The 10635-nt window shown below is 37.6% G+C and overlaps 1 protein-coding gene across 2 annotated transcripts; it reads left to right on the forward strand.

Annotated features, from left to right (window-relative positions):
• Positions 1-635: 635 nt before the first annotated feature.
• Taf9b (TATA-box binding protein associated factor 9b) lies at positions 636-10326 on the forward strand. Of its 2 annotated transcripts, none has more exons than XM_026410329.2 (8): positions 636-731; positions 1362-1443; positions 1929-2065; positions 2146-2280; positions 3106-3181; positions 5817-5897; positions 6567-6677; positions 7596-10326. In XM_026410329.2, exons 1-8 carry the CDS (start codon positions 681-683, stop codon positions 7757-7759), a joined length of 837 nt encoding a protein of 278 aa, XP_026266114.1. In that variant the 5' UTR covers positions 636-680; the 3' UTR covers positions 7760-10326. The 2 variants fall into 2 exon arrangements, with proteins under 2 accessions (XP_026266114.1, XP_026266115.1); XM_026410330.1 differs by lacking the exon at positions 7596-10326 and adding an exon at positions 6871-7581.
• Positions 10327-10635: the final 309 nt, after the last annotated feature.

Raw genomic sequence — 10635 nt, forward strand, 5'->3', positions numbered from 1 at the left:
ATGACCAAAGTCCCACTGACCAAAGTCCTGGGTGTGGAGAACAGGTTATTGGATAGGGCTGCCAGACTTAGCAAACGAAAGGCCAGGGTACCAAATTAAATTGGTATGTCAGATCAACAGTAAATAATTGTGTACTCTAAGTATGGCTCATGCAATATTTGGGGCATACTTATGCTAAAGTAGATCCCAAGTGTATTGGTTGTCGAATGTAACTGAGTGTTCTGCTTGACCGGGCATTCCTAACAGTGAGGCAGGTGAGGGAAGGGCCTCTGCAGTAATTTTGGGATCTGGAAGGAGCCAGGTTGGTAGTGCAGGGTGTGAGGAAGGACCTCAGAGGGCAACCCACTCGGTGTGCTTTGCCAGTGGACAACGTTGGAAGCTTCTAGGCTCTTCTGTATTATTTAGCTCCCGGTAGGGAAGGGCTACCAGGGAAAGGCTTACCCTCCTCTTCCAAACCTCCGAGGCGGCCCCGACTCTTTGGGGCGCCGGCGCGCAGTGCGGATAGCCTCTGGGAGAGCCAGGTTTCCCATGGGCCGCACAGGCCAGGAGTAGCAGCTGTGAAACAGCCACAGGCCCGCCAGCCTGCGCGGTAACCCCGCCTTCCGCCCCTACAGAGGTGGAGCCTGAGCGAGGAGTCCTCGAGCTGCCCTCTCTCCCCGGATGACGAGAGCCTGGATAACATGGAGTCGGGCAAGATGGCGCCTCCCAAGAACGCTCCTAGAGATGCCTTGGTAAGTGCGAAGGATGAGAGGCGAGGCGTGAAGCCTGGCGAGGCCCTTGAACTGTGAGGCAGACCCAGACTGAGGGCTAGGGGGTGGGCTCGCGCGCCTGCTTCAGCCCAGCTAAGGCAACCAGGTGGAGGGGGCGATGGGGGTTTGCCTTGGCCCCAGGGGCGCTCTCCTTCAGCTCCTGCGTAGCCCCTCCAAAGGGTCGTGGTTCAACCAAGTGCGCGGCCGGGCCGCCACGCTTTGTCTCCTGGGCCTCGGGGCCACCGCCGTCACCACCTCGCCTAGTCCCGTCGTCCCATCTATAAGCCCTTACTCTTAGCGTCCAGCGTTCTGATGCTAGCTTCCCCCACCGCTCCATCTGAAAATGACAACCAGCTGGAGCCACCCAACCTCTGCTGGAAAAGCCAACGCCGACCTTTTTCTTTTGTCAGCCCTGCCAAAAACAAAAAGTTTTCAGCTAGAGCATATAACTGATCTGGTGTGATCACTGACACTTGGGAAGACAAGGAGAAGTAGGAGTTTGGAGCCCAGAGAATGGGAACATTGTCGCATAAATACAAACAACTACCTTCAGTTCAGCCTTGATTTCCAATACCTAGATTTTGCATCTGGCATTTTTATTTGAATCCACAGGTGATGGCACAGATCTTGAAGGATATGGGAATCACAGAGTATGAACCAAGAGTTATAAATCAAATGCTGGAATTTGCTTTCCGTAAGTTAAAACCCAAAACTTGCCAAATATGTGAATTTGAAAAATAAATCACTTTATTATAAGAATATTTTCAACCAACTTATATTGAGTTATTAATATAAAAATAACTAAAATGCTGGGTGTGTTGGCACACGACTGTAAGCCCAGATACTTGTCAGGCTGAAACAGGAGGATCACAACCTCAGCAACTTAGCTAGACCCTGTCTCAAAATAAAAAGGGATGGGAATGTACCTCAGTGACAGAGCCATTTGTGAAGCCCTGGGTTCACTCAATACTGCAAATAAGTAAATCAATCATTAAAAAGGAGCTCAAGCTAGGAGTAGTAGTATTTACATTGTAATATCTGTTTAAAAATTTATCCTATGTGTAGAACAATTAGCCATTAAAATCTAAATTCATACACTTTCCAGAAATTAGTGGGAACTAAGACAAGTTGCCATTAAGCTGTCTTCATGTACTTAAGAAAAAAATTTTGTTCTTAAAGGATATGTGACTACAATTCTGGATGATGCAAAAATTTATTCAAGCCATGCTAAGAAACCTAATGTTGATGCAGATGATGTGAGACTGGCAATCCAGTGTCGTGCAGACCAATCGTTTACCTCTCCTCCCCCGAGAGATGTGAGCAAATGTTTATTTCAAGTTATTTTTACTTAGAAGTTTTTAAATTGTAGTTCTAAATGAAGATATTTTTTCTTTAGTTTTTGCTGGATATTGCAAGACAGAAAAATCAAACACCTTTGCCACTGATTAAGCCATATTCAGGACCTAGGTTGCCACCTGATAGATACTGCTTAACAGCTCCAAACTACAGACTGAAGTCCTTAATTAAAAAGGTAAGAACTTTTAGTCAACTTTGCTTTTTAACAAGGTGGGATACAGGGGGGGGTGGGGATGTTGCTCAGTGGCAGAGCACTTGTCTAGAAAGAGTGAGCCCCTGGAAAGTGGAATATGATAGGAGAATTTGTAAAAAGCAAATTCGTATAGGTAACAAAGCTAATTAAAGGTTAAGATAATTTACTATTATCTTAAAACACTTTTAGAGCTAGAAGGAACTTTAGTGTTCATCTAATCCAGAAAGACATTTTTTATATCAGGAAACTGTGCCTAGACTTATTTATGGGATCAGTTTCAAAGCTAGGAATGATTACCAGGTCTCATAACTACTCATCTTTACACTATACCATAGTTTTTTAGTGAGGTCTAATAACAGAGTAAATGTTGTACTATCATAAATTAGGCCTGCTTTCTGAAATATGACCTAAGGCTGTCCCACTACTGAAATTAGTTCTCTACACATTTGGCTGCCTTTGTTTCTGAAATATTGCTATAAGAGAATTTTATTTCTTTTGCTGTTAAGACATTGACTAGTGAAGATTAAAAATCACAAGGAAGTTAGCTGTTATCCCCATTCAGATAAGACTCTAAGCACTACAGAGAATTAAGAGTCATAATTATGTTTACATAGATATGTACATGTATATACATTTGTGAAAACTCGATATTAAATATTGGATTTTAGAACACTAATAGAATAAGACATTCTTGTCATGGATTATCCACTAATAAATCACATTAATAATTGTAGTTTCACTCTTGGTTAAGTCTCCATATCAAATCTTAACAACATTGAAACTAACTTGTGTTTAAATCCCCTCTAGGGGTCAAACCAAGGAAGACTAGTTCCACGGTTAAGTGTTGGTACTGTTAGTAGCAGACCTACTACTCCTACTATAGGTGAGTAAAAGGGGGAAATGGCTTTTCTGGCTTGTAAAGTGCCTTAGCACTTGGTTTTGAACTGTAATCCAAGTAAAAATGTGACTCAAAATTCCCATGTGTATGTTGCCATTCATAATTGTACTCATCTTCTGACAAACCTATAAACATACTTTACTTCATTTTAAAATGAGAAAGCCACAAGGTTTGTCTGATCCCATAAGAGTATAAAATTCCATGTGTATAAAATTGGACATTGCCCAACACTATTGTTGGTATAAACTATGATACCAGAAACAGGAGTTTACTCTTATGCTGTGGTATTTCCATTTCCTATACAAATACAAATGTACTGATCATCCTTTATTGGTTGTCCTATAGTGGTACTCAGTGAGAGCTCCATCAATCTGTGTGCCCTATATTCTTTTTGGTAGATTTCCATCATACTTTGAACATTTCTTTCTTTCTAACACAAGATGTTCAAAGCCCATCTTATAGTTTGCTGTCAGATCTAGAATCAGCTACTTTTCCAAAGAGACTTGGTTCCTTTTAGTGAAGAATGGTATTTGAAAATCATTAATTTTTTAATATCATTATTTAGATGAGGAAAACAAATAACATAATTAGGTTCCCATGTTTTTGTTTTCAAATATCCTAATTATTTAAGTATTTTCAGAAAAATCTCCTTTCCCAATTTCATGGTTCTCATTGCTTATAACTTGTGTCCTAAAGTTATCATATAATTCTAGTGTAAGCAATTTGATTTTTGAGGTATGAACCATCTCTTGTTCTCCAAATTCACATTTCACCATTTTAAAACCAGTCTGGTATAGAATCAGGTGTACACTTCTGAATACCTACATATGACCTTTGTGGTAGAAATTTGCATGTACCGTCTGCATAACTTTTTGATCATATACTTATCTATGGATACACATGTATTTATTTTTAATTGTTTTGATGGGGAGTCCTCTAACTCCTGGGCTCATGGCATCCCCCTGATTCTGTCTCCTAAGTAGCTGGTACTACAGGAGCATACTACTTCACTTGACAATACTAATATTTTTATCTTGATACCAGGGATTGAACTCAGAGGCTCTTAAACACCGAGCCACACCCCCAGCCTTTTTATTTTGAGACATTGTTTTGCTGAGTTGCATAGGACCTCACTAACTTGCTGAGGCTGAATTTGAACTTGCAATCCTCCTGCCTCAGCCTCCCAAGCCACTGGGATTATAGGCATGCACCACCACACCCAGCAACAATACTAATATTTTAAACCCCCTAGAATGTGGTAATCAATTACATGTCATGCAAGGTAACCAACTTCAGGTCTCAATTGTAGTCATTTCTTGTACTGCTTTATTTTTTTTCCAGATCTGTAGTGAGGGTGCTACTCAAACTATTATTAAAGATGCATGTTTTAATCTTAAAAATTATTTGCATAAACATTAAGGCTTATACATCTAATCTATTCAGTTCTAAAGCCTAAATTTCAATTCCTTAAGATAATCACCAGGAAAACATCAACCAACTATAAATTTTTTCTTGACAAAATATACTACTTCATTAAGCTTCAAATTCTCTGGACTACGTAATATGAGAAAACTTGCCTAAAAATGGAGCTATATCAGGAAGATCTCACTTTCTGTTTGGGAAAGAAATCACTGGAACCCAGATTTCTGGATACCTTTGGACTTTCTTCTCCCACTTAGACATTCTTCCTCTTTGTCCCTAGAGATGATGCTAGTTATACTGTCTTTAGCAGCTCTCACCCTGGGTAGACCGCTGGTCACAGAGGGATATATGGGAAGCCTGCATCACCAAAGGAAAACATTAGAAACAGACACACTTCCACAAATTTATTTTTTGAGAGGGCATTGTCCACATAGATATTAAATCTTGTGAGGCTGGAGTTGGAGCTCAGTGGTAGACCACTTGCCTCACAAGTGTGAGGCACTGGGTTCGATACCAGCACCACATAAAAACAAAGTCACTGAATTCATACACAACTAAAAAAATACTTAAAATATTAAATATTGCAAAACCATTCATTAAGCAAACATTTGTTGAATACCTGTTAGGAAAAAGGCACAAGAGCCACATGCTCACCAGGATAAAAAATGTTAGCCAAGACTTCTATGCTAGTGAATGAAATAAGATACTAATATGACTCCTATGACACATGAGGGAAATTACAGAGGCAAGAGGTAAAACTTCTTGCCCACCTGGGGACCCAAGGTATGTATTTAATCAACCTCTTTTTATTAAGTGCATGTTGATTTACTTTCATGGGCAAGTAGACATCTAATTCTCAGCAAGTGAGACATTAAAAATCACACCTAGGATTGGGGTTGTGGCTCAGTGGTAGAGTGCTTTCCTAGCACATGTGAGGCACTAGGTTAGATTCACAGCACCACATATAAATAAATAAAATAAAGATCTATTAACAATATACATATAAAAATAAATAACACCTAAAGTAATTTATACAGAAAATTTGAGTCTTCATTCTGGTAAGCTCTACTTCATGGCTTCATTAGCTAAAATTTAGTATTTACTGTATACTAGATGCTGTTTGCAGAGTTTTACATGGATTATCTTACTTAATTGTCAGAATTTTATGAATTTAAATACAGTTCTCTCCATTTTACAGATGAGAAAACAGAGGTGCAGAAGAACTTGCCCAAGGAAAACCAGCTTGTAGGTGATAGAGCCTGGATTCAATCTCAAGCAGGTAGGCTCCATAACTTGAGTTTTTCTTTTCTTTGTTGGGGATGGGGTAGAGTACTGAGGACTTAACCCAGGGGTACTTTTACCACTGAGCCACATCCCCAGTCCTATTCATTTATTTATTTAGAGACAGGATCTAAGTTGCTGAAGCTGGCCTCAAACTTGGCAATTCTCCTACCTCAGCCTCCTATGCTGCTGGGATTATAGGCTTGTGCCAGCACGCCCAGCTCCAGAGCTCTACATTCTTTACTACTATACTATTCTGAATTTGGAGTTGTGAGCTATACTCCAAGTCCAATTTTATAGCATCTATACAAGTTTGTAAGCTTTTTAAAAATTACTTTGCTTTTATCCCAGCAACTTGGGAGACTGGGACAGAAGTATCACAAAGTTCAAGGCCAGTCTGGGCAACTTATGGAGACTCTTTCTCAAAATTAAAAAAAAATAAATAAAGGGCTGGGGCTGTTGTAGCTCAGTGTTCAAGCATCCATGGGTCCAATTCCCAGAACCACAATTTTTTCAAATAAAAATCACTTTGCTCTTGTTTCTAATGATACCTTCTCACTTTACCCTAGTTCTCTGTGCTTTGAAGGTAGTCTAAGTTAAGGAGTATAGAATATTTGTCTGAAAAATAACTCATCTAACTAACAAGATCTGTTGATTGTAACTACAGCAACCCCACAAACAGTGTCTGTCCCAAATAAAGTTGCAACTCCAGCGTCAGTGACAAGCCAAAGATTTACGGTGCAGATTCCACCTTCTCAGTCCACTCCTCTCAAACCAGGTAACACGATTGGGTGGGGGTCAGAATTCATGAATAATTGCAATTAAAGAACAGTTTGTGTTCCTGTGGCAAGAAATAAACTGATATAATATCAACAGGAAGTTGGCAGTAATGCTGTAAATCAGCATTCTTCAGAGATGGTGTATGAATCCTCTAAAATTGAATGAAGTTTTCCCTGTGTATACATTTTCAGGGGGAGGGGAGAGTATTCCACATGCTTATCAAGAATCTCAAAAGAATACAATGAAGTAAAAACCGTCAGCATCCACAAATCTAAGGCATCCTCAGGGACAAGCATTTATAGTAAAAGCTCAAAATGATAAAACTTAGTAAACTGAGTATGTGTGTGATCCAGAATGCAAATATAAATTCAAATGAAAATTGTTTTACTCGCTTCATAAAATATAGATTGTTTGGAATAATATAATTCTGATATAGCATAGTTTACTAATATGTATGTTGAGATTTCACATCCTTTGAACCCTAACTACATAAATAAACAACTTACATAAAATATTGGCCTGTAAGAGAAGCATGTTTCCTTGCCTTAAACATAGGCCTGTACTATTTTTCATGACCAATTCAATGTACTAATTGAAATTTAATGTAGTAAAAATAAAACATTTTAACTTTGCATTAGATACATTTTAGTAGATTTAATCTTTATGTATACACAGATCAAAAGCTCACATTGTACCCTTATCACATACTATTTGCCAATGAAAAATAAAATATTTTAAAAATTTAATTCAACTCAAAATGCAGTATAAATTACCTGTTTCTTCTGTGATGTAGTTGCACTCCATGCTACTGAAATTTCTATTAGAATTACATTCAGCTTTGTTGTGTACTTTTGACTGTATATTTTGGATTCTGGGTAATTCATGGTTTGTGGGGGGGTTTCTTTTTTGTTTACAGTTCCTGCAACAACTGCAGTTCAAAATGTTCTGATTAATCCTTCAATGATTGGGCCCAAAAATATTCTTATTACCACCAACATGGTTTCATCACAGAACATAGGCAATGAATCAAACCCAATGAAGAGGAAACATGAAGATGATGATGACAATGATACTATGTAAAGGGTAGAGTTTAGTCTACATCCATTTAAGAAGTGTGTAGTTGGTTTTCAGCTGATATACTGTACTAGAACATTGTAGATCTTAACATCTTTTTTCTTAGAAAACTTAAATGTAGCTGCAGTATTTTTCACATTAATTCAAACTGTTAGATTTCTTTAAGAGTACAAATGTTTTTCAATTAGGCTTAAAGTAAAAAGTACTTGTTTTTTAATAGTTCCATTAATGCTTAGTCCTACCACAGCAATTCTATTTTTGGAAGCAGTTTTCTGCTATTATTGACAGCAGCACTTACATTTCAGTTTCTACAGCCTGGTCAGTGGACTAATCTATTAATTTCTAACTTGCATTTAAAGTTCTACTTTGTTTTATAAGATAAAATAGTCACTTTAATTGTCACTAACTTTTTTGACCAAGTCTATTTAGAAAACATTTTTGGAAAGATGAATGTATTTAAGGTTTTTCTTGGTTTTCCCTAACTTCCCATCCCAACTCCCTCTCTAGATCCCCCACAGGCTTAGGTTCATCCCATTACTCTTAAATGTAGAAGGTCATAACTGGAATTTTCAAAATATCATTCCTGATAATACAGGTCATTTTCATGTTTTTAAAACATGCACGATGTTCTATGGTTCACTTGAACCTGCAGTTTTGCAGTTGCTCTTTTTCACTCCATACTAGAAAAACTAGGTTTTATCCCTTGCCTTTCATATCTTTGGAGCTTTAGTCTGCTTGAAAGGTAGTTGGGGGGTCATTTACATTCAGTCATATTCCAAGTTGATAACTCTACCATATTTCACATTTTAAAATTTAAAAGAGATGGTATAGCTTAAAATCTGCCTTGAGAAGTAATTTACACTGGACCTAGATGAACCACTGAAGAGCAAGTGTTTTATTCGTACCACATACATATATGTTTTGGTCACTACTGCTCGAGTCCTCCTATTGGTATAATTCAGATCATTTTTATAGCTTGTTGCTAAGGATTTCACACATGAGATGGGATCAGACTTGAAAGTAGAATATAATGGTTCTCCTCCTTTTCTGTTAAGGCCAAGGAAAACAAATTAGTGTCATGTTACTTGCATTTAGGTGCACTGTGTACAGGTTTCCCAGTAATATTGCTAAACACCTCCCCGTATTTTCCATTTATACACATAAAAGTCTTACTGGGAAAGATCACAAAGCTTTTGAGAATAAAAACAGACCTGTTTGGTTTCAGTTTGACATGTATGACATGGAAATATTTAGGCAGAATTTTCTGAAATAAATCTTCATATCATAATCTAAGCATTTGTAGCCAAGGATCCTCAAAACTTAATCGTAAGTTTCATCTTAGGATGGTGCTTGATACATCTAAGAAATAGTCCAGAAACAGGGAAGAAATGTCTTATCAGTTTGAATGTTTAGGCATATTAGAGAAAGGTGATATAAAAACTTACGAAAATGGATCTGATCAACATCATAGGAGAGAAATTTTCATTATATAGCATGGATATCATTACTTGAATGTTCTCAGGGAGGCAGCATGTCGGAAGGCCCAAGTTCTAGTCCTGGCTCCATCATTTACCAACTGTGTGACCTCTGAGCCTTGTTCTCATTAGTAATAGAAAATAACACCTACCCTGCCTACCTCACAGGGATGTTGTGAGGGTTTAATTGGTGTATGTGAAAGTTCTTTCAAAATTGTAAAATGCTATATATCTATAAGGAATTATTATTAATGTATTTGTCCCGAGGTTATTAATAAAAATTTAAGCTTAAAGCAATCTTCTATTTCTGACTAAAGGCATTCAAAGAAAATGAGTAAGGCTAATTGAGGGTCAAAAACTAACGTTTATTTAATGGCTGAATTATTATATTCAGGAAATTGCTAGCTTTTGACTTTTCATAATAAAGCAAAATGAAAATGAATGTTAATAATATAGGTTTAAAACTCACCTGGCACAGGGGCACACATCTATAATCCCATTGACTTGGGAGGCTGAGGCTGGAGGATCGCAAGTTTGAGATCAGCCTAAAACTTAGGCCCTAAGCAACTAAATAAGACCCTGTCTCAAAATAAAAAATAAAAAGGGCTAGGAATGAAGGTCAGTCAAGACTGTATCCGTGGGTTCAGTCTCTAATACAAAAAATATATATTTAAAAAATTAACATGCTGGGACTTTGGGGGTAATCTATACATATAATTGAGGTTACATCCTGAGTGTTCATTCACTTAACAGGTCACCCACCATTCATATTTTATATATGTACATACACACATGAATATGCTCTTCAAATGCATTAAGTAGCTGTGAACTGAACAAATTAGTTTTAAAGCCAGTAAGGAACTAAGGTAGGATGCTATCTCCTTTCTTTGTACCCTTTTTGTTCACATGCAAACCCCTGTGCTAGAGGGAAATTTGGGACATGAGAAGGAAAGCAGGAAACACTGAGCTAGAGAATATATTTCAATTCCTCATTTATAACATGTTCCCCCCCATATGAAGACATACATATGTGTTGTTAAATAGTGAATTTCATTTGGGCTGGGGTTGTAGCTCAGTGGCAGAGCACTTGCCTTGCACATGTGAGGCACTGGGTTCGATCCTCAGCACCTTGTAAAAATAAACAAAGATATTAAGTCACGTATAATTAAAAAAAAATTTTTAAAAAGTGAATTTAGTGGGCTGGGGCTGTAGGTCAGTGGCAGAGCACTTGCCTAGCATGTGCGTGGTCTGGGTTCGATCCTCAGCACCACTTAAAAATAAATAAAATAAAGATACTGTGTTCAACTACAACTAAAAAATAAAAAAAAAAATAATGTAAAAAAATAATTTTTAAAAAAGTGAATTTAGCACTTAAAATATCTTTGCAGTTATTTTCATCAGTAGTGC

The sequence above is a fragment of the Urocitellus parryii genome, chromosome X (assembly GCF_045843805.1).
Source record: "Urocitellus parryii isolate mUroPar1 chromosome X, mUroPar1.hap1, whole genome shotgun sequence".
Lineage (NCBI taxonomy): Eukaryota > Metazoa > Chordata > Mammalia > Rodentia > Sciuridae > Urocitellus > Urocitellus parryii.